Source organism: Dendropsophus ebraccatus, chromosome 3 (assembly GCF_027789765.1).
Source record: "Dendropsophus ebraccatus isolate aDenEbr1 chromosome 3, aDenEbr1.pat, whole genome shotgun sequence".
NCBI lineage: Eukaryota > Metazoa > Chordata > Amphibia > Anura > Hylidae > Dendropsophus > Dendropsophus ebraccatus.
This window is the reverse complement of record NC_091456.1, coordinates 195,231,719-195,256,610: the sequence shown is the minus strand read 5'-3', so window position 1 is coordinate 195,256,610 and position 24,892 is coordinate 195,231,719. Positions and strand designations below refer to the sequence as shown.

General features: G+C 46.0%; 3 protein-coding genes across 3 annotated transcripts in view; 1 reads left to right on the top strand and 2 right to left on the bottom strand.

Annotated features, from left to right (window-relative positions):
- Positions 1-23,946, bottom strand: part of LOC138787617 (zinc finger protein 850-like) — a 105,453-nt gene extending 81,507 nt beyond the window's left edge. Inside the window, exon 1 of the mRNA XM_069964959.1 lies at positions 23,412-23,946. Within this exon, the coding sequence (XP_069821060.1) occupies positions 23,412-23,841 (430 nt within the window). The 5' untranslated portion in view covers positions 23,842-23,946. The remainder of the gene's footprint in view (positions 1-23,411) is intronic.
- LOC138786760 (zinc finger protein 84-like) overlaps positions 1-24,892 on the top strand; it is a 790,489-nt gene that overhangs the window by 639,020 nt on the left and 126,577 nt on the right. The gene's annotated exons all lie outside the window — the stretch shown is intronic.
- LOC138786801 (oocyte zinc finger protein XlCOF22-like) overlaps positions 1-24,892 on the bottom strand; it is a 348,549-nt gene that overhangs the window by 265,029 nt on the left and 58,628 nt on the right. The window lies entirely within an intron of this gene.

Below are 24,892 nucleotides of genomic sequence, written 5' to 3'. Positions count from 1 at the left end.
TCAATGTCGAAGCAGAGCCAATACCGGCATGAGACAGCAGAGCTGAGCCAGTGATGTAGCAGAGCCGATATGCACATGACACAGAAGAGCGGAGCCAGTGATGTAGAAGAGCCAATACCCGCACAACACAGCAGAGCTGAGCCAGTGATATAGCAGAGTCTATACCCGCATGACACAGCAGAAATGAACCAGTGATGTAGCAGAGCTGAGTATTGATGTAGCAGAGCCTATACCCACATGACACAGAAGAGCGGAGCCAGTGATATGTAGCAGGGCCGATACCCGCATGACACAGCAGAGCTGAGACAGTGATGTAACAGAGCCAATACCCGTATGACACAGCACAGCTGAGCCACTGATATAGCAGGGGCGATACCCGCATGAAACAGCAGAGCTGAGTCAGTGATGTAGCAGAAACGAAACCCGCATGACACAGCACATCTAAGCCAGTGATCTAGCAGAGCCAATACCCGCATGACATAGAAGAGCTGAGCCAGTGTTGTAGCAGGGCAGATACCCGCATGACACAGCAGAGCTGAGCCAGCGATGTAGCAGGGCCGATACTCACATGACACAGCGGAGCTGAGCGAGTGATGTAGCAGAGCAGATCCCGCATGACACATCAGAGCTGAACCAGTGATGTAGCAGAATCAATAACCGCATAACACAGCAGAGCTGAGCCAGTGATGTAGCGGACGGATATCCGCATGACACAGCAGAGCTGAGTCAGTGATGTAGCATAGCTGATACCCGCCTGACACAGCAGAGCTGAGCCAATATTGTAGCAGGGCCGATACCTGCATGACATAGCAGAGCTGAGCCAATGATGTAGCAGAGCCGATATGCACATGACACAGAAGAGCGGAGCCAGTGATGTAGAAGAGCCAATACCCGCACAACACAGCAGAGCTGAGCCAGTGATATAGCAGAGCCAATACCGGCATGAGACAGCAGAGCTGAGCCAGTGATGTAGCAGAGCCGATATGCACATGACACAGAAGAGCGGAGCCAGTGATGTAGAAGAGCCAATACCCGCACAACACAGCAGAGCTGAGCCAGTGATATAGCAGAGTCTATACCCGCATGACACAGCAGAGCTGAGCCAGTGATATAGCAGAGTCTATACCCGCATGACACAGCAGAAATGAACCAGTGATGTAGCAGAGCTGAGTATTGATGTAGCAGAGCCTATACCCACATGACACAGAAGAGCGGAGCCAGTGATATGTAGCAGGGCCGATACCCGCATGACACAGCAGAGCTGAGACAGTGATGTAACAGAGCCAATACCCGTATGACACAGCACAGCTGAGCCACTGATATAGCAGGGGCGATACCCGCATGAAACAGCAGAGCTGAGTCAGTGATGTAGCAGAAACGAAACCCGCATGACACAGCACAGCTAAGCCAGTGATCTAGCAGAGCCAATACCCGCATGACATAGAAGAGCTGAGCCAGTGTTGTAGCAGGGCAGATACCCGCATGACACAGCAGAGCTGAGCCAGCGATGTAGCAGGGCCGATACTCACATGACACAGCGGAGCTGAGCGAGTGATGTAGCAGAGCAGATCCTGCATGACACATCAGAGCTGAACCAGTGATGTAGCAGAATCAATAACCGCATAACACAGCAGAGCTGAGCCAGTGATGTAGCGGACGGATATCCGCATGACACAGCAGAGCTGAGTCAGTGATGTAGCATAGCTGATACCCGCCTGACACAGCAGAGCTGAGCCAATATTGTAGCAGGGCCGATACCTGCATGACATAGCAGAGCTGAGCCAATGATGTAGCAGAAGTGAGTTAGTAATGTAGCAGAGGTAAAGGTACCACAGTTGCTCTTAAAGGGACATTACAGAAGTCGCTCCTAAAAGCACAATACCAAAGTCGCTCTTACAGGGACAGCATTAAAGTTGCTCTTCAAAGGGTGGTACCTAAGTGACTTTTAAAGGGACAGTAATTAGGTCACTCTTAAAGGGTTGGCACCTTTGAGGGACTTTACAAAAGTCGCTCTTAAAGGGACAGTACAAAATTTGCTCTTAATGGAATGATATCAAGGGTTAAAGTTTCTCTTACAGGAAAGTCTCTAGTAAAGGGGCGCTCTGGAAGACTCTAGTAAAGGGGCGCTCTGGAGGTCTCTAGTAAAGGGGCGCTCTGGAGGTCTCTAGTAAAGGGGCGCTCTGGAAGTCTCTAGTAAAGGGGCGCTCTGGAAGTCTCTAGTAAAGGGGCGCTCTGGAAGTCTCTAGTAAAGGGGTGCTCTGGAAGTCTCTAGTAAAGGGGCGCTCTGGGAGTCTCTAGTAAAGGGGCGCTCTGGAAGTCTCTAGTAAAGGGGCGCTCTGGAAGACTCTAGTAAAGGGGCGCTCTGGAGGTCTCTAGTAAAGGGGCGCTCTGGAAGTCTCTATTAAAGGGGCGCTCTGGAGGTCTCTAGTAAAGGGGCGCTCTGGAAGACTCTAGTAAAGGGGCGCTCTGGAAGTCTCTAGTAAAGGGGCGCTCTGGAAGTCTCTAGTAAAGGGGCGCTCTGGAGGTCTCTAGTAAAGGGGTGCTCTGGAGGTCTCTAATAAAGGGGCACACTGGAAGTCTCTAGTAAAGGGGAGCTCCGGAAGTCTCTAGTAAAGGGGCGCTCTGGAAGTCTCTAGTAAAGGGGCGCTCTGGGAGTCTCTAGTAAAGGGGCGCTCTGGAGGTCTCTAGTAAAGGGGTGCTCTGGAGGTCTCTAATAAAGGGGCACACTGGAAGTCTCTAGTAAAGGGGAGCTCCGGAAGTCTCTAGTAAAGGGGCGCTCTGGAAGTCTCTAGTAAAGGGGCGCTCTGGGAGTCTCTAGTAAAGGGGCGCTCTGGAAGTCTCTAGTAAAGGGACGCTCTGGAGGTCTCTAGTAAAGGGGCGCTCTGGAGGTCTCTAGTAAAGGGGCGCTCTGGAAGTCTCTAGTAAAGGGGCGCTCTGGAAGTCTCTAGTAAAGGGGCGCTCTGGAAGTCTCTAGTAAAGGGGCGCTCTGGAAGTCTCTAGTAAAGGGGCGCTCTGGAGGTCTCTAATAAAGGGGCACACTGGAAGTCTCTAGTAAAGGGGCGCTCTGGAAGTCTCTAGTAAAGGGGCGCTCTGGAAGTCTCTAGTAAAGGGGCGCTCTGGGAGTCTCTAGTAAAGGGGCGCTCTGGAAGTCTCTAGTAAAGGGGCGCTCCGGAAGTCTCTAGTAAAGGGGCGCTCCGGAAGTCTCTAGTAAAGGGGCGCTCTGGAGGGGGCTTGTGTCTCAGTGTCCGAGATTTTCACTAAGAAGAAGTTTCTGCTCTTATAATCTGTGATTTCCCCGTTCAAGGTCACCGGGGAGATGGGACGGACGCTGCGCAGTTTCTGATTGGACGTTTTACCAAAGTTCCTGATAGCAGAAAAGCTGGAAGTATCTACCGCAATACGGAAAGTACAAGTACTGCGCCCACCGACCCCACTACCAGCTGTATATGTGTAATGTACATGTAGCTGAGCTGTATGTGTGTAATGTACATGTAGCTGAGCTGTATATGTGTGTAATGTACATTTAGCTGAGCTGTATGTGTGTAATGTACATGTAGCTGAGCTGTATGTGTGTAATGTACATGTAGCTGAGCTGTATATGTGTGTATAGACATGTAGCTGAGCTGTATATGTGTGTAATGTACATGTAGCTGAGCTGTATGTGTGTGTAATGTACATGTAGCTGAGCTGTATGTGTGTAATGTACATGTAGCTGAGCTGTATGTGTGTAATGTACATGTAGCTGAGCTGTATAAGTGTGTAATGTACATGTAGCTGAGCTGTATATGTGTAATGTACATGTAGCTGAGCTGTATATGTGTGTAATGTACATGTAGCTGAGCTGTATGTGTGTAATGTACATGTAGCTGAGCTGTATATGTGTAATGTACATGTAGCTGAGCTGTATATGTGTGTAATGTACATGTAGCTGAGCTGTATGTGTGTGTAATGTACATGTAGCTGAGCTGTATGTGTGTAATGTACATGTAGCTGAGCTGTATGTGTGTAATGTACATGTAGCTGAGCTGTATGTGTGTAATGTACATGTAGCTGAGCTGTATATGTGTAATGTACATGTAGCTGAGCTGTATGTGTGTAATGTACATGTAGCTGAGCTGTATGTGTGTAATGTACATGTAGCTGAGCTGTATATGTGTGTAATGTACATGTAGCTGAGCTGTGTGTGTGTAATGTACATGTAGCTGAGCTGTATATGTGTGTAATGTACATGTAGCTGAGCTGTATGTGTGTAATGTACATGTAGCTGAGCTGTATATATGTGTAATGTACATGTAGCTGAGCTGTATATGTGTGTAATGTACATGTAGCTGAGCTGTATATGTGTAATGTACATGTAGCTGAGCTGTATATGTGTAATGTACATGTAGCTGAGCTGTATGTGTGTGTAATGTACATGTAGCTGAGCTGTATATGTGTAATGTACATGTAGCTGAGCTGTATATGTGTAATGTACATGTAGCTGAGCTGTATGGGTGTAATGTACATGTAGCTGAGCTGTATGTGTGTAATGTACATGTAGCTGAGCTGTATATGTGTAATGTACATGTAGCTGAGCTGTATATGTGTAATGTACATGTAGCTGAGCTGTATGTGTGTGTAATGTACATGTAGCTGAGCTGTATATGTGTAATGTACATGTAGCTGAGCTGTATATGTGTAATGTACATGTAGCTGAGCTGTATGGGTGTAATGTACATGTAGCTGAGCTGTATGTGTGTAATGTACATGTAGCTGAGCTGTATATGTGTAATGTACATGTAGCTGAGCTGTATATATGTGTAATGTACATGTAGCTGAGCTGTATATGTGTAATGTACATGTAGCTGAGCTGTATGTGTGTAATGTACATGTAGCTGAGCTGTATATGTGTAATGTACATGTAGCTGAGCTGTATATGTGTAATGTACATGTAGCTGCGCTGTATGTGTGTAATGTTCATGTAGCTGAGCTGTATATGTGTGTGTGATGTGTATGTAGCTGAGCTGTATGTGTGTGATGTGTATGTAGCAGAGCTGTCTGTGTCTGTGATGTGTATGTAGCAGAGCTGTGTGTGTGTGATGTGTATGTAGCAGAGCTGTATGTGTGTGATGTGTATGTAGCAGAGCTGTCTGTGTGTGATGTGTATGTAGCAGAGCTGTCTGTGTGTGATGTTTATGTAGCAGAGCTGTGTGTGTGATGTGCATGTAGCAGAGGTGTACAGGAGCCGTGTACTTACCCCGCTCTCTAGTCGCAGTTGTTCCTGGCAGATGTGATGGGAAGCTTCTGTTCTCTGGTTACAGGGCTGATAGGGGAAGTACAGTGCTGAGTATATGTAGATTACAGTCTTTGTGTCTCTCTGCTGCCCCCTATCTTCCTGTTGGGAATTGCTATGTAAGCTCTGCAGTCCCAGATAGCACAGAGCAGGACCATGAGCGGTGATCACCATTACTAGTGGCCACGGCCGGACAGGGAAGGGAAATCCCTGTAGCCAGCGCTGCCCGGGTATAAGGTGTCAGTGTGATAATTACATTTGTTCCCAGTGCCCAGGAGGCCAATCTATGCATCTTTTTTTTTTTTGTTTAAGGGGAAATCGCCAGGAGCCCTATATACACTATATACCCCTTTATACTCTATGTACCCTTTATACACTATATACCCTTTATACACTATATACCCAGACAATTCTGCACTGTTCACATGAATTGTAGTTTATGCACATTAGAAATAAACTAAAAAACGTTTAACATCCTAAATAGCCAAACTGAGATGTCATGTGATCAGACTGTATACAGAGCCTGGTTACATACAACATTGGCAGTGCTATATACAGCCTGGTTATATAAAACATTGGCAGTGTTATATACAGCCTGGTTATATACAACATTGGCAGTGTTATATACAGCCTGGTTATATACAACATTAGCAGTGCTATATACAGCCTGGTTATATATACCATTGGCAGTGTTATATACAGCCTGGTTATATACAACATTGGCAGTGTTATATACAGCCTGGTTATATACAACATTGGCAGTGTTATATACAGCCTGGTTATATATAACATTAGCAGTCTTATACAGAGCCTGGTTATATACAACATTGGCAGTGTTATATACAGAGCCTGGTTATATACAACATTGGCAGTGTTATATACAGAGCCTGGTTATATACAACATTGGCAGTGTTATATACAGCCTGTTATATACAACATTGGCAATTTTGTATACAGCCTGGTTATATATACCATTGGCAGTGTTATATATACAGCCTGGTTATATACAACATTGGCAGTGTTATATACAGAGCCTGGTTATATATAACATTAGCAGTCTTATACAGAGCCTGGTTATATACAACATTGGCAGTGTTATATACAGCCTGGTTATATACAACATTGGCAGTGTTATATACAGAGCCTGGTTATATACAACATTGGCAGTGTTATATACAGAGCTTGGGTATATACAACAGTGTTTCTCAACCTTTTCAAGCCAAGTACCCCTATGCGACGAGATGCTCCAGCCCCCAAGTACCCCCAAGGATGCCAACCCTTAATAACATTGCCTCAGGGTAGATTCACGTGTACATTTCGCAGCAAAATCCACTGCGATACTCTGCACTGTTATGGCCTATGGCTCGGCATTCTCTCAGAGGATTTTCATCCTGCTGCAAGAATGTACCTCTCCCAATGTACCTCTCCCAATGTACTTCTCCCAATGTACCTCTCCCAATGTACCTCTCCCAATGTACCTCTCCCAATGTACCTCTCCCAATGTACTTCTCCCAATGTACTTCTCCCAATGTACATCTCCCAATGTACTTCTCCCAATGTACCTCTCCCAATGTACCTCTCCCAATGTACCTCTCCCAATGTACCTCTCCCAATGTACCTCTCCCAATGTACCTCTCCCAGGGCCGTCTTACCCATTGGGCAGGGTAGGCGGCTGCCCGGGGGCCCTTGCGTCCTAGGGGGCCCCTGCCCTCTGGGACCTGTATTTTTTTGCTTTATAAGACGCACTTATAAAACTAAGTGCGTCTTATAAAGCGAAGACGGCTTCCAAGCAGTGCTGAGCACCGCAAGGAAGCCGTCCCGCCCGCCCCCTGTATTGCCGCTCACTATGCATATGCATAGTGAGCGGCCCTGAGCGATCCCCTGCGCCCGCCGAGCCCGCCCCTTCTATCGCCGCTCAGCTGAGCCGATCAGAAGCCCAGGAAAGTGCAATGAGCAGCACTTTCCTGGGCTTCTGATAGGCTCAGCCAAGCGGCGATAGAAGGGGCGGGCAGTCCAGGAACTCACCTGTCCGGCGGCCCCAGCAGCTCCTCTCCCGGCAGCGCGCACTCCCGTCATCCTCCGGCACAGGCAGCGGGGTACAGAGACGCTGCCTGTGTCCTGGATGTGTCGTGCAGCCGAACACTTCCGGCACAGGCAGTCTCTCCGTACCCCGCTGCCTGTGCCCAGAGGATGACGGGAGTGCGCGCTGCCGGGAGACGGGTGAGTAACTGATTTGTTGTTTTGGGGGTCACTGGCTACTATGGGGGCACTGGCTACTATGGGGGGCACTGGCTACTATGGGGGGGGGGGGCACTGGCTACTATGGGGGCACTGGCTACTATGGGGGCACTGGCTACTATGGGGGGGGGCACTGGCTACTATGGGGGCACTGGCTATTATGGGGGGCACTGGCTACTATGGGGGGGGGAATGGCTACTATGGGGGGGGGCACTGGCTACTATGGGGGGGGGCACTGGCTACTATGGGGGCACTGGCTATTATGGGGGGCACTGGCTACTATGGGGGCACTGGCTATTATGGGGGGCACTGGCTACTATGGGGGCACTGGCTACTATGGGGGGGCACTGGCTACTATGGGGGCACTGGCTACTATGGGGGCACTGGCTACTATGGGGGGGGGCACTGGCTACTGTGGGGGGCACTGGCTACTATGGGGGGGCACTGGCTACTATGGGGGGGCACTGGCTATTATGGGGGGCACTGGCTACTATGGGGGCACTGGCTATTATGGGGGGCACTGGCTACTATGGGGGGCACTGGCTACTATGGGGGCACTGGCTACTATGGGGGGGCACTGACTACTATGGGGGCACTGGCTACTATGGGGGCACTGGCTACTATGGGGGGCACTGGCTACTATAGGGGTACTGGCTACTATAGGGGGCACTGGCTACTATAGGGGGCACTGGCTACTATAGGGGTACTGGCTACTATGGGGGGCACTGGCTACTATGGGGGGTACTGGCTACTATGGGGGGCACTGGCTACTATGGGGGTACTGGCTACTATGGGGGTACTGGCTACTATGGGGGGTACTGGCTACTATTGGGGGCACTATATGGGGGGGGACCATATGCAAAGATGTGGGGGATTTGATGGCGGCGGTTGGGGGGGGGGGGGCAATTCACACCTCTGCCCAGGGGCCCATAATGCTGTTAAGACGGCCCTGACCTCTCCCAATGTACCTCTCCCAATGTACCTCTCCCAATGTACCTCTCCCAATGTACCAAATTAGCTGTCGGCCCTTAACAGATCCTGCTTACCTGCCTGTACTTCCACCTGCTTCTCTGGCTCCCGGCTCACTGACAGCCCACTCATCCAATCAGTGATTACAGTGGGACAGTGCACTGATTGGCTGAGCAGGCCGTCAGTAAACCGGGTGCCAGAGAAGCAGGTGGGATATGTCCCACAGAGCAGGATATGTCCCCATGCAGCCAGATACCTCCCCCAGTGGTGGATTATAATATGGGCGGTTTGGGCGGCGCCATGCCGCCCACATTATAATCCGCCACTGCAGAGCCACGTCTGATGCGCGGCTGCTGGGGGTCTCCTGTCCTATCCCCGGCAGCGCGTGCATCAGAGAGCTCCCTGTGCGCCTGTGGCTGTGACTTCCGGCACATGGGGAGCTCTCTGATGCACGCGCTGCCGGGGATAGGATGGGACACCCCCGGCAGCCGCACATCAGCCGGAGGCTGCAGAAGGAGAGAGGCTCGACGGGGGCAGGTGAGTTGTGTTTTTTGTTTTTTATTTGTGTTGTGTTGTGGGGGGGGGGGCAATCTATAAGGGGGGGAGAAGGGGGACCATCTATAAGGGGGGAGGGGGACCACCTATAAGGGGGGGGAGAAGGGGGACAATCTATAAGGGGGGGAGAAGGGGGACCATCTATAAGGGAGGACCATCTATAAGGGGGGGGAGAAGGGGGACAATCTATAAGGGGGGGAGAAGGGGGACCATCTATAAAGGGGGGAAGGAGGACCATCTATAAGGGAGGGGGAGAAGGGGGACCATCTATAGGGGGGGGGGGGGAGGGGGACCATCTATAAGGGGGGGGAGAAGGGGGACCATCTATAGGGGGGGGGAGAGGGGGACCATCTATAAGGGGGGGGAGAAGGGGGACCATCTATAAGGGGGGGGAGAAGGGGGACCATCTATAAAGGGGGGAAGGGGGACCATCTATAAGGGGGGGAGAAGGGGGACCATCTATAAGGGGGGGGGGGGAGAGGGACCATCTATAAGGGGGGGAGAGAAGGGGGACCATCTATAAGGGGGGGAGAAGGGGGACCATCTATAAGGGAGAGGGGAGAGGGGGACCATCTATAAGGGGGGGGGGAGAAGGGGGACCATCTATAAGGGGGGGGGAGAAGGGGGACCATCTATAAGGGGAGGGGAAGGGGGACCATCTATAAGGGGGGGGAGAAGGGGGACAATCTATAAGGGGGGGAGAAGGGGGACCATCTATAAGAGGGGGAAGGGGGACCATCTATAAGGGGGGGGAGAGGGGGACCATCTATAAGGGGGGGGGGGAGAAGGGGGACCATCTATAAGGGGGGGGGAAGGGGGACCTGAACTGTATATGTGTGTATTGTACATGTAGCTGAGCTGTATATGTGTGTAATGTACATGTAGCTGAGCTGTATATATGTGTAATGTACATGTAGCTGAGCTGTATATGTGTAATGTACATGTAGCTGAGCTGTATATGTGTGTAATGTACATGTAGCTGAGCTGTATATGTGTGTAATGTACATGTAGCTGAGCTGTATATGTGTAATGTACATGTAGCTGAGCTGTATATCTGTTATGTACATGTAGCTGAGCTGTATATGTGTAATGTACATGTAGCTGAGCTGTATGTGTGTAATGTACATGTAGCTGAGCTGTATATGTGTAATGTACATGTAGCTGAGCTGTATATATGTGTAATGTACATGTAGCTGAGCTGTATGTGTGTAATGTACATGTAGCTGAGCTGTATGTGTGTAATGTACATGTAGCTGAGCTGTATGTGTGTAATGTACATGTAGCTGAGCTGTATATGTGTGTAATGTACATGTAGCTGAGCTGTATATATGTGTGTAATGTACATGTAGCTGAGCTGTATGTGTAATGTACATGTAGCTGAGCTGTATATGTGTAATGTACATGTAGCTGAGCTGTATATGTGTGTAATGTACATGTAGCTGAGCTGTATATGTGTAATGTACATGTAGCTGAGCTGTATATGTGTGTAATGTACATGTAGCTGAGCTGTATATGTGTAATGTACATGTAGCTGAGCTGTATGTGTGTAATGTACATGTAGCTGAGCTGTATATGTGTAATGTACATGTAGCTGAGCTGTATATGTGTGTAATGTACATGTAGCTGAGCTGTATATATGTGTAATGTACATGTAGCTGAGCTGTATATGTGTGTAATGTACATGTAGCTGAGCTGTATATGTGTGTAATGTACATGTAGCTGAGCTGTATATGTGTAATGTACATGTAGCTGAGCTGTATATCTGTTATGTACATGTAGCTGAGCTGTATATGTGTAATGTACATGTAGCTGAGCTGTATGTGTGTAATGTACATGTAGCTGAGCTGTATATGTGTAATGTACATGTAGCTGAGCTGTATATATGTGTAATGTACATGTAGCTGAGCTGTATGTGTGTAATGTACATGTAGCTGAGCTGTATGTGTGTAATGTACATGTAGCTGAGCTGTATGTGTGTAATGTACATGTAGCTGAGCTGTATATGTGTGTAATGTACATGTAGCTGAGCTGTATATATGTGTGTAATGTACATGTAGCTGAGCTGTATGTGTAATGTACATGTAGCTGAGCTGTATATGTGTAATGTACATGTAGCTGAGCTGTATATGTGTGTAATGTACATGTAGCTGAGCTGTATATGTGTAATGTACATGTAGCTGAGCTGTATATGTGTAATGTACATGTAGCTGAGCTGTATGTGTGTAATGTACATGTAGCTGAGCTGTATATGTGTAATGTACATGTAGCTGAGCTGTATATGTGTAATGTACATGTAGCTGAGCTGTATATGTGTGTAATGTCCATGTAGCTGAGCTGTATATGTGTGTAATGTACATGTAGCTGAGCTGTATATGTGTAATGTACATGTAGCTGAGCTGTATATGTGTAATGTACATGTAGCTGAGCTGTATATGTGTGTAATGTACATGTAGCTGAGCTGTATATGTGTAATGTACATGTAGCTGAGCTGTATATGTGTGTAATGTACATGTAGCTGAGCTGTATATGTGTAATGTACATGTAGCTGAGCTGTATGTGTGTGTAATGTACATGTAGCTGAGCTGTATATGTGTGTAATGTACATGTAGCTGAGTTGTATGTGTGTGTAATGTACATGTAGCTGAGCTGTATATGTGTAATGTACATGTAGCTGAGCTGTATATGTGTAATGTACATGTAGCTGAGCTGTATATGTGTGTAATGTACATGTAGCTGAGCTGTATGTGTGTAATGTACATGTAGCTGAGCTGTATGTGTGTAATGTACATGTAGCTGAGCTGTATGTGTGTAATGTACATGTAGCTGAGCTGTATATGTGTAATGTACATGTAGCTGAGCTGTATATGTGTAATGTACATGTAGCTGAGCTGTATATATGTGTAATGTACATGTAGCTGAGCTGTATATGTGTGTAATGTACATGTAGCTGAGCTGTATATGTGTGTAATGTACATGTAGCTGAGCTGTATGTGTGTAATGTACATGTAGCTGAGCTGTATATGTGTGTAATGTACATGTAGCTGAGCTGTATGTGTGTGTAATGTACATGTAGCTGAGCTGTATATGTGTGTAATGTACATGTAGCTGAGCTGTATATGTGTAATGTACATGTAGCTGAGCTGTATATGTGTGTAATGTACATGTAGCTGAGCTGTATATGTGTAATGTACATGTAGCTGAGCTGTATATATGTGTAATGTACATGTAGCTGAGCTGTATATGTGTGTAATGTACATGTAGCTGAGCTGTATATGTGTAATGTACATGTAGCTGAGCTGTATATGTGTAATGTACATGTAGCTGAACTGTATATATGTGTAATGTACATGTAGCTGAGCTGTATGTGTATATAGTAGAACTGTAGATGTGTTATTTGCCAGACTTGTTAACTCTTCCCTAAAGGCAGTCATACATTGGTATTATTTATTTTATTTTTATAGATGGTCTCTATGGGAAGGGGAGGGGTAAGCCGCAGCCAGAGGGGCTTATTTTTCCCAAAACAAAGGTCTCGGGCGGTGATTTTTCAATCATTCTTCCTGCACATGCGCCATAACAAGCGGCCTAGCTATGCATATATGTATATATAGTGGGCGGGCTGGGAGGAGGCAGGCTAGGCGGGCAGAGCGGGTGCTCCGGGAGCATGGGAAATGCCCCAAATGCTCCGGAACTGCGAATTAGCATATGAGTAATTAGCGAAGAACTACATTATACCGGACCGCACCGGAATATAAATGACAGCCCTGGAATCATGAGGTAAAGAGCGACTGTCTCATACCAGCAGGATCACTGGCCCAAACCCGCTGATAGTGCCGCTTTAAGCTCCATTCTCTTCAATGAAAATGAGTTACAAAACCCCACCCAAACTGGAGACAAGAGCGGTGCTGTCTCTGGAAGAAAGTGGCCATTTTTGTGTAGCGCTGGAGAACCCCTTCAAGATTTTCAATCTCAATGATCATCTACAGGCTGAACTGGACGGAGGACGAGTTCATGGCTCCTTCAGATGAACAAAAACATTGATCAAAGTTTTTTTTCTTAGTGATTTTCAATAAAAATAAATAAATAAATGAAAAGAAATTGTCTATTACCACAGTTCAGCAGTATAGTTGGCTGCCCGATCCCCACAGTTTGGAGACAGGGTCCTTTGTTGAGGGGGCAGATGTTCACTCCAATAGAAAACATTTTTGCATCTGTATCGAACATGAAACATCTCATCTCATGAAAGTCCTTTTTCCTATGATCAGGTCCATTTTCTGCCCCAGTCTAATAAGAAGAAAAGGAACTTCTACTTTTGTTCCACATTCTGTAGGAATTCCACTACGGAAGGTACAGGAAAGGGATCCTGCACAAGAAGGACCAGACGTCCCAGAGGGCCTGGGGATAGGGACAAGAACTTGGGACTTTTCTAAAAAAAAAATTTAATAATGAGAAAAGTATGTAACAGTGTTATATGATAGGAAAGGCCGCCATATTGAATTTCACAGAAGGCTCACGGACAAGACAGCTGTATCTGAGGAAGCTGCTGTATGGTGGATATATACTCCTAGAAGAAGGACGTTATCTGACCATGTATACCCGCATGTACCTGTCTGCAGGCAAAGCTGCATATTCCTTTACCTCAAGACCTTGGTACGAGGCACGTGGCATCCTCTTCAGTTTACAGCCCTTCTGTTTGGAATCATCTCGGCTCCATCTTCAGTCACTAAGGTGATGTCTATTGTACTTTGACTGAGAAAATCCAAGATCATGATTGTTTCTGGGACGGAACAATTCCTGGAGAAGAGAATAGATCCCTAGTCTGTGACTCTCTCTTCCTCCAGAGAGATTACAGAAGTTGACACAAGTCGGGGTTCTCGGAACTTCCCAATTGCTGTCGCTTCATCTGATACCCTCGGGTCTTATGTCTGCACTGGAAATAACAAGGTTCAAACTGGGATACGTTTTTTCCTCTCCTATAATGCCCAGAGTCTCACAGAACCTGAGACAAGCTTGGGCCTTGGGCCTTATTTGCCCCTGTTGACCCAAGAGGGCATCCCCATTCGTGCTGCTGCTTAGGACGTAAGGTACATTTTTTTTTTTACTTACCATAAATGATCTTTCCTGTAGTCCTAAGCAGCAGCACGACTACCCTCCCAATTTTTTTCTTATGTATTGTCGTTCGAATTACACAAGGAGCCTAGGGTAGGTTGGGTTTTATATGCGGAGTTCAATTAAGTCTTTAATTGCTTGTTACCATCTGTCGAGAGATAAAATCTTCCCCATTTGTGCTGCTGCTTAGGGCTACAGGAAAGATAATTTATGGTAAGTAAAAAATTACCCTATATAATTGGCTGCACATGTCTCATCTATATACAGTGGTCCCTCAACAAACAATATTAACCCCTTCAGGACTGGACTGATTTTGGCCTTCAGGACCAGAGCCCATTTTTTTTAAATCCAACCTGTCTCACTTTATGCAGTTGTAGCTATGTGATGCTATAACTTTTCATTCTGATTCTGAGATTGGTGTTTTTTGTGACATATTGTACTTCAGGTCAGTGGTAAATTTTGGCCGATATGCAAAAATTATTTTGTGAAAAATACAATTTTTTCTCATGAAACAAAAGATAAAATTAGCATTTTTCTCATTTTAAGTTTCCTGTGGTCACCACACAGGTTTAACCATGTAATAATTTTATTGCCAGCGTCATTATGCAAGCGGCGATACTAAATATGTGCTTTTTCATTTTTATTTTTCCAACATTTATTATTGTATTGGGGGCTATGGGGATTATATTTGTGATTTTTAATTTATTATAAAAAAAAAAAATTTTACACTTTTTTTATTGTCCTACCATAGGGACTTTACTGTACAATTGCCTGATTACAGGCATATTACATTGCAGTGCTGACCAGCAATGCAATATGCCTGTAATAGGCAAATCTGATCAGACTCCGTAGCTGATCACCTGAGCTTGATCACCTTCCGTAGCTGTGACACCAGGAGGCTTCGGAGTAGTGGTGTAGCTACCAGGCCCGCGAGGGCCCCCCCTTGCCACTGCACTGCCCCCCCCCCCCCCCCCATGGATCACTGTTGTGACCGCAAGCATTGTTTTGCTTGCAGTCACAAGAGCGTGCTCGTCCGGGCCCCCGACTAATGCGCGGCTGCCGGAGGTGTCCCTTCCTATCCCCGGCAGTGACGCGCATGAGTGAACTCCCTGTACGCCGGGGCTGGGACTTCCGGCACAGGAAGCATCTCGGACGTGCGCTTCCTGTGCCGGAAGTCAGGGCCCCAGGTGGCACAGGGAGTTCACTGATGCGGGGCGCTGCCGGGGATAGGATGGGACACCCTCGGCAGCCGCGCATCAGCCGGGGGCCCGGACGAGCTTGAAGAAGAAGAGGATCGCCGGGGGGAGCGGGTTGTTAGGTGAGTTTGTGTGTGTGTTTTTTTTGTAATTCTGTTTAGCATAGAGGAAAGAGGGGGACGTCTATAAGGGATGGGAGAGGGGAGCATCTATAAGGGATGGGATGGGAGGGGGGGAAGAAGAGGGGGCCATCTATAATGGGGGGAGAGCGTGGAATCTATAAGGGGGGAGAAGAGGGGGCCATCTATAATGGGGGGAGAGAGGGGGCCATCTATAATGGGGGGAGAGGGGGGCATCTATAATGGGGGGAGAAGAGGGTGCCATCTATAATTGGGGGAGAGGGGGGCATCTATAAGGGGGGGGAGAAGAGGTGGCCATCTATAATTGGGGGAGAGGGGGGCATCTATAAGGGGGGAGAAGAGGGGGCAATCTATAAGGGATGGGAGGAGAAAGGGGGCCATCTATAAGGGGGGGGTGAGAAGAGGGGGCCATCTATAAGAGGGGGTGAGAAGAGGGGGCCATCTGTAAGGGATGGGGGAAGAGGTGGCCATCTCTAAGGGATGGGGGAAGAGGGGGCCATCTATAATGGGGGGAGAGAGGGGGCCATCTATAAGGGGGGGAGAAGAGGGGGACATCTATAATGCAGGAAGAGAGTGGGCCATCTATAAGGGGTGGGCAACATGCAGTGGGGGATATCTTTAAGGTGGGGGCCATCTATAAGGGGTGGGGAGAGGGGGGGCCATCTATAAGGGGTGAGGAGAGGGGGCCATCTATAAGGGGAGAGGGGGCCATCTATAAGGGGTGGGGGGAGAGGGGGCCATCTATAAGGGGGGGCAACATGCAGTGGGGGCCATGTATATATACTATAAGGGGGTCACATAGTGTCAGGGCTGCCCACTAAATGAGGGTGTAAAGGGGCCAATACAGATGTGCAGTTAGTAGAGAGATGAGGATGGTGCCAGAGTGAGGAGCCTATTATGTTTCTCTGGCAGATTCTGTGGATTCGTGGCTCGGAGAAGTTCTCATAACGGCCCAGGACGGATGGAGAAGATGAAAATGAAAAGGGAACTCTGAGAAGACGTCTCCTGTGAGTTACCTGATATAACTGCACTGTAATGTATATGGTGTATACAACCTGTGTGGAGCTGCGTCCACCTCTATATGACTGGATGAGGTGATAGTGATCTTTGTACAGTGGATCGTATTCAGTAGCAGCGGTGGTGTTAGTCAGTATGTGGTGGTGTTAGTCAGTAGCAGCAGTAGTGTTAGTATGTTGTGTTATTAGTGAGTAGCAGCGGTGGTATTAGTCAGTATGTGGTGGTATTATATGTTGCTTGTTATCCGGTACTGTGTTTTATTGGTCTTAGTATACTGGATTTGGTCAGTAACAATGTGGTGGTGGCGGTAATATTTCCCCCTTGTATACTGGTATTATTGGCAATATTTTCTCTTCCTATATGCTGGTGTTATTGATAATATGTCTTGCGGTATATATATATATATATATATATATATATATATATATACATACATACATACACACATACATACCTACACCTACCAGTAGCATCACTTGGTCGTGAAAGAGGGGGAAGGCCCAAGTTGAGCTCTCGCACCAGGGCCCAGGAGACACTACCTACACCCCTGTTTCGGAGAATCACTAGACTAGACAGCCAACCAGTGCAGGCATTTTACTAATACTGGGGATTTACCAATAAAATGCCCACTTTCATTGGTTGATCATATAGTTATTCATATGTGCCGCAGATCCTGACTGTCTGTAACATTGTATGTCGAGTCTGGTCTCCAGTTATGATGGTCCAGGAATGACCATTGTATGTTGAAAATATTGTATCTTGAGGCCATTGTAAGTTGGCTGCACATCTCCCCATGTAATAAATGTGCGGCCGGTGGCTGATACCAGGGAACAGCTGCACAAACCATCCAGTGACAGATCGACTGATCGCACCATGTGAAAAGTCTGTAAACGGGTACAGAGATCAGCGCTCATATACATACAGGATCAGCGCTCATATACATACAGGATCAGGGCTCATATACATACAGGATCAGCGCTCATATACATACAGGATCAGCGCTCATATACATACAGGATCAGGGCTCATATACATACAGGATCAGCGCTCATATACATACAGGATAAGCGCTCATATACATACAGGATCAGGGCTCATATACATACAGGATCAGCGCTCATATACATACAGGATCAGGGCTCATATACATACAGGATCAGCGCTCATATACATACAGGATCAGGGCTCATATACATACAGGATCAGCGCTCATATACATACAGGATCAGCGCTCATATACATACAGGATCAGCGCTCATATACATACAGGATCAGGGCTCATATACATACAGGATCAGGGCTCATATACATACAGGATCAGGGCTCATATACATACAGGATCAGGGCTCATTTACATACAGGATCAGGGCTCATTTACATACAGGATCAGGGCTCATTTACATACAGGATCAGGGCTCATATACATACAGGATCAGGGCTCATATACATACAGGATCAGCGCTCATATACATACAGGATCAGCGCTCATATACATACAGGATCAGGGCTCATATACATACAGGATCAGCGCTCATTTACATACAGGATCAGCTTTTATTTACATACAGGATCAGCGCTCATATACATACAGGATCAGCGCTCATTTACATACAGGATCAGGGCTCATATACATACAGGATCAGGGCTCATATACATACAGGATCAGGGCTCATATACATACAGGATCAGGGCTCATATACATACAGGATAAGCGCTCATATACATACAGGATCAGGGCTCATATACATACAGGATCAGGGCTCATATACATACAGGATCAGCGCTCATATACATACAGGATCAGGGCTGCTAATTAGGTCTTTAGGCTAAGAGAGAACCTGAGATAGTGAGCAGGCTGTACAATCCTTTATTATATTATGGTAATGTTGTATATACTTTAACCCCTTCCCTTCGCAGGACGTACTGGTACGTTCTGCAGCGGGTGGAGAGGTTCAGAGAGGGGCTGCGCCGCAACCCCGCTCTGAACCGCCGCATCCCTGGCAGCTTTCTGCAGCTCGAGACTGCGGCCGATCGCCGCACCCACTGATAAGGACAGTTAAATGTAGCTGTTAAACATCTAAAAGTCCTTTGCAGCCTTATCCATGGTGTCTAGTGGACGGATCTCTCTCCCCAGGCCGGGGCTTAGCGGCGGAATGACTCTGATCCCAGCTCGGCAATCCATGTATCTGGTCTGCTGCAGACCAGAATAATAGAGCACTGATCTGATGGATCTGATTATATACACAGCATTGATCTCAATGGGATATCAGTGCTGTGTATATAGAAGTCCCCCAGGGGGTTCAGTGCTGTGTATATAGGAGACCCCCAGGGGGATCAGTGCTGTGTATATAGGAATCCCCCAGGGGGATCAGCGCTGTGTATATAGGAATCCCCCAGGGGGATCAGCGCTGTGTATATAGGAATCCCCCAGGGGGATCAGCGCTGTGTATATAGGGGTCCCCCAGGGGGATCAGTGCTGTGTATATAGGAGCCCCCAGGGGGATCAGTGCTATGTATATAGGGGTCCCCCAGGGGGATGAGTGCTATGTATATAGGGGTTCCCCAGGGGGGCTTTTTATTACTGTAAGTATTGGGGGGGGGGGGGGGAGTGTTTTAATCACCCCCCCTTTTCCCATTTTATAAAAATAAACAAACATTTTCTATCGCCACGTTCGCAATCACCTGAACTATTAAATTATCACATTCCTGACCTCGCACGGTAAATGGCGTAAGCGGAAAAAAAAATTCCAAAGTGCAAAATTTTGCATATTTAGTCACATCAAATCGAGAAAAATTGTGATAAAAAGTGATCAAAAAGTCACATATATGCAAGTAAGGTACCGATAGAAAGTACAGATCATGGCGCGAAAAATTACACCTAAAAGCGCTATACCCATACCCCGGGGCTTACTGATGTGTGCAATCCCACAGCTGCATCTCATTAACCCCTTAAACGCCACAATCTATAGCGATAGCAGCATTTAAGGTACTCAGTGACGTTCTGTGACCATGCTGCGGGGGTCCCGATCGCATGTACCGATGGGCGGGGGTAAGCCTCCTTCCTGTTGGATCGGCCATCTATGTATAGAATCTGCTCTCAGGCAGGCTCTATGCAGATTGCAGATAACACTGATCTATGCTATGCTATGGCACAGCATAGATCAGTACATGCAATTTATTGATTGCATGATTTACAGTGGAAAAAAGTGTAATAAAAATGTTTTTAAAAGTATTAAAAACCCCTTATAAACCCCCCTCCCAATAAAAGTTTAATATACCTCCTTGCCGATTATAAAAATAAAATAGTCCAGGCGATTTTAAGAAAGTTTGTAATTGGGTTTATTAGGCAAATATGCTATTATCTGCATTCAAAAAGACTTTTTCCCCCCCCCCTCCTCTCTCATTCACTGCAAAATATCAGGAAATCTCAACTCTTTTACATCAGTCAGGCCCTGTGTAATCTATGGAGAGGGGAGGGGGGGGGGTGGATTAGTCACCAGAGGACAAAGGATTACACAACAGGAACTGTGTAAAAGCCGGTATTCAGAGGTCAGTTCTGACTGTCAGAGGAAATAGCCCGATCTTGTTGCTGTAAATTAACCCTTTGATGTCCTATTTTGGTGCCTCATCTCCCTCCACCCCTCCCCTCTCCATAAGAAAACCATGAAGACAGGGGGGAGAGCTTCAAACTGCTTTTTCATGATAAAAATTAGAGATGAGCGAACCTGGAGCATGCTCGAGTCGATCCGAACCCGAACTTTCGCCATTTGATTAGCGGTGGCTGCTGGAGTTGGATAAAGCCCTAAGACTATGTGGGAATCATGGATATAGTCATTGGCTGTATCCATGTTTTCCAGACAACCTTAGAGCTTTATACAAGTTCAGCAGCCCCAGCTAATCAAATACCGAACGTTCGGGTTTGGATGGACTCGAGCATGCTCCAGGTTCGCTCATCTCTAATAAAAATGCATTTTTCGGCTAATAAACCCAATTACAAAGTTACTTAAAATCACCTGTATTATTGATTTCTGCAAAAAATAATAAATAAATAAATTTAAACGACAGTGACACTTTAAAGACTTAGTTTATTAAAAAGGTTTAAGTTTTTAAAAACCGTCAGACAAAATAGAAGTTACACAAATTACATATCGTTGTAATCAGATCCACATGAGGAACATAGATATCACGTCAGTTTTACCATAGGTCGCATGGCGTAAACACAAAACCACCCCAAATAAGACATATTGAGTTTGATTTTCAATTTCACAGTGCATATAATTTTTTTTTCTGGTTTATTTTATACAAAAACTACGCCTGTTATTGCAAAGTATAGATAACATTTTAGATAACAGATATTTGTTAGGAATTACAAACTACATATTGGCTTCTCTTCTGTGTGAGTGTTTTGATGTTTGACAAAATTTGATTTCCGAGAAAAACATTTCCCACATTCAGAGCATGAAAATGGCTTCTCCCCTGTGTGAGTTCTCAGGTGTTCAACAATGTGTGATTTCTTAAAAAAACATTTCCCACATTCTGAACATGAAAATGGCTTCTCCCCTGTGTGAGTTTTTTGATGTTCAACAAGAGTTGATTTATGAGTAAAACATTTCCCACATTCTGAGCATGAAAATAGCTCCTCCCCTGTGTGAGTGCGTAGATGTTGATCAAGACTTTTTTTGTGCATAAAGCATTTCATACAGTTAGGGCACGCAAATTGTTTCTCTCCTTTATGAGTTTTTTGATGTACAAGAAGAGATGATTTTTGGGTAAAACACTTCCCACATTCTAGACATGAATGTGGCTTCTCACCTGTGTGAATTCTTAGATGTTCAACAAGGTTTGATTTAGAATTAAAACATTTACCACATTCTGAACATGAAAATGGCTTCTCCCCTGTGTGAATTCGTAGATGTTTAACAAGACTTTTTTTGTGAATAAAACATTTCATACAGTTAGGGCATGTAAATTGTTTCTCTCCTCTATGACTTTTTTGATGTGTAACAAGAGTTGATTTTTTGGTAAAACATTTCCCACATTCTGAACATGAAAATGGCTTCTCCCCTGTGTGAATTTTCAGATGTTCATTAAGAGTTTCTTTTCTAATAAAACATTTCCCACATTCTGAGCATGGAAATGGCTTCTCTCCTGTGTGTAAACGTTGATGTGTGACAAGATATGATTTGAAAGGAAAACACTTGCCACATTCTGAACATGAAAATGTCTTTTCTGTTTGAGCGCTTTTATGTTCATTATCCTTTCTCTGCCTTTTATTCTGTATAACAGTCTGTGATGGATCAGTAGATGGGACTCGTATAACAGGATGAGATGCCAGATCTTTGCTGTGAGGGGCTGGGGGTAGATCTGGGGGAATAGAAGGTTCTTCATATGTATCTTGTGTGATCTGCCCATCTGCTGTAATATCTGGAGATATCTGATGTCCCTCTGATCTCCGGGGACACTCAGCTGCCAAGAAGAATCACATCTTAGTGTTATTATACTTGATAACCTTGTATTCTGTATAGTAAGTCTGATGCACAACATCCTGAAGAGCAACTATAGGCTGAGAATGAGAGCAGGATATGACATCATGGAACCTTCCCAGCAACCTGACCTCCCTCCCATCTGATGTCATCCGGCCCTCCCTCATCCACAGCTATATATCACCAGCACTGATGTCATCCGGCCCTCCCTCATCCACAGCTATATATCACCAGCACTGATGTCATCCGGCCCTCCCTCATCCATAGCTATATGTCACCAGCACTGATGACAATATTCTAATCACTACACAGCTGATCCCGGGGGTTTATTTCTGTACTGACATATCTATATGAGGGCTTGTTTTTTGTGGGACAAGTTGTACTTTTTATGGTCCCATTGTGGGACACGTAGGAATTTTATATGGCTTTCTCTTCTTTATTGTTTGGAGGTAAATTAAAGTACAACAATCCTGACAGGTTTGTTGTTTTACTATTTACAAAAGGACGATGGTTGACCTCAGGGAGATAAAAGTAAAACATGCAAAAGAACACTGCAGAGACACCATCAAAGTTCCCACGTCAGTGAACTAGCCAGACCTTCCTCAGGGAAGGAAAAACCAAGCCAATTAATGTCTCCAATCAAGGAAACCACCCAAGCAAGGTATCATCCACAGACAGCTGTTTCAGGGTATTTGCCCCTCATCAGTGTGGAGTAGAAATCTGGCTAGTGGGAGCAATGACTAGTAAGTGCATGCAAAAGGACGCTGGTTGACCTCAGATTCCTACTCCACACTGATGAGGGGCAAATACCCCGAAACAGCTGTCTGTGGATGATACCTTGCTTGGGTGGTTTCCTTGATTAGAGACATTCCTTGGCTTGTTTTTTCCTTCCCAGAGGAAGGTCTGACTAGTTCACTGACCACGGGACCTGTGATGGTGTCTCTGCAGTGTTGTTTTGCATGTTTTACTATTTACAGCAGTCACCATGTGGGATAAATAATAAGAAAATGTTATCATTCAGGTCGGTATGGAGGTGACTATACCAAATAGGAGTGGTGATCGGATGACAGACGTCCTGTATACTGCGGGATCTCCTGCTTCTACATAACAGTCACTGCTGATCTGTACATTGTATATATTGTCATTCAGGTTGCGCCTCTAAGTAATGTGCAGAGAAGGGAAACTAATAACTAACTAAATCCCATAGATCCCGCACCCCATAGGCCGACCATGACGGCACCAGCTCTTTCTATTATATTCTATACTGTATATGTCATCTATCCTGTTATCTCCTATAATGGGGTCACTGAATGGAGAAATATAAAGAGAACAGACTGAACAAATACAGAACTTATAATATTACACACAGAATAGTTACAGCCGGAGACTGAGGAGAATGTGTGAGTGTTTTCTGCATTTACTGGTCACTACTCACCTGGGCAGTTACCTGTAGTGATGTCCTCCTTATACTGCTCATCACTGCTATCATCTGGCTCTTCTTTTACTATTACGTGTATAACATCAATATAGTTCAGATCCTTCCCTGAATTGATGTCCTCCTTATACTGCTCATCACTGCTGACATCTGTCTCTTCTTCCTCTTCTTCTTTTATTATCTTGTTTGTAGGATTATTGTACTTCAGATCCTTCCCTTTAGCGAAGTCCTCCTTATACTGCTCATCACTGCTTACATCTGTCTCTTCTTTTACTATTATGTCTGTAACATTAATAGAGTTCAGATCCTTCCCTGTAGTAATGTCCTCCTTATACTGCTCATCACTGCTGTCATCTGTCTCTGGAGCTTTAATACTGTTCCCATCTTCCCCCTGATTCATAAGATGTGAGAGAAATATTGGAAAAGTCATCAGACAGGAGGAGAAGTCAGGTGGGATGTACAGATCATAGGGAACATCTCCATCTACCTGATCCTGTGGGAGAAGAGGACGGGGACATCTCTCTGGTGCTGTTCTCTTACTGGATCTGACTGGAGGGAACACATACAGAGACTGAATTCATTCTTTCCATCCAGATAATACAGAGAGGAGGTGTGTATATAGTCCTGTCTATTACCTGCTGATGGGAGGGGCTGCTGATCCTCCAGCATCACATCCTTGTACTGATCCTTGTGTCCTTCTACATACTCCCACTCCTCCATGGAGAAATAGACCGCCACGTCCTGACACCTTATAGGAACCTGACACACACAATGATCACACAGTCATCCCCCAAACACAAATACTGTGTATGAACATAGCCTTAAAAATTATACAATAATGAGAAGAAGAAAAAAGACCTCTATTTAATTTCCATCAGGGGATTTGAACCAGAGAATGAACTGCTGGCAGGTTTCTAGACAGGTGAGTTACCCCTAGACCACAGCTCCAACACATTAGGGAGAAGAGATTCAATTATACCTGAGTGTTTCTTTTAGACATAAACTGCCTACAGAGGACTGATCTGCAATCTGACAGCTGAGCGAGCAGGAGGCCGGGCAGCATTGATTATTCATGAAGAGGAAGGAGGATGCAGGCCAGAGTGTGGCACCAACAGCTGCTCTGTGAATCTTCAGTACAGTAGGAGACATAAGATTGTACATAATCCGCTACACAGAAAAATACAAAAAAGGCACCATGCTCACTGGGGGACTGCCAACTACAGCACACTGTCAGCACCTCAGGTAGGGCCCAGGAACTGACAGATTCCCTTTAAAGCCATGCCTTTGGGTAAAACGCCTGGCCGGGATTGTCGCTGATTGGTACAAGGCTGGTGCCGATTCCCTTTGTCCCCATCTACTGACTCTTTACAAGGAGTCACAGGAGGTCGGTCATTTTCCTGATTCTCTCAGGGAAGCAATAATAGTCCTTTTACTCAAGCCGGACAAATATCCTCTTTCCGTGCCTCTTACCGGCCTATTTC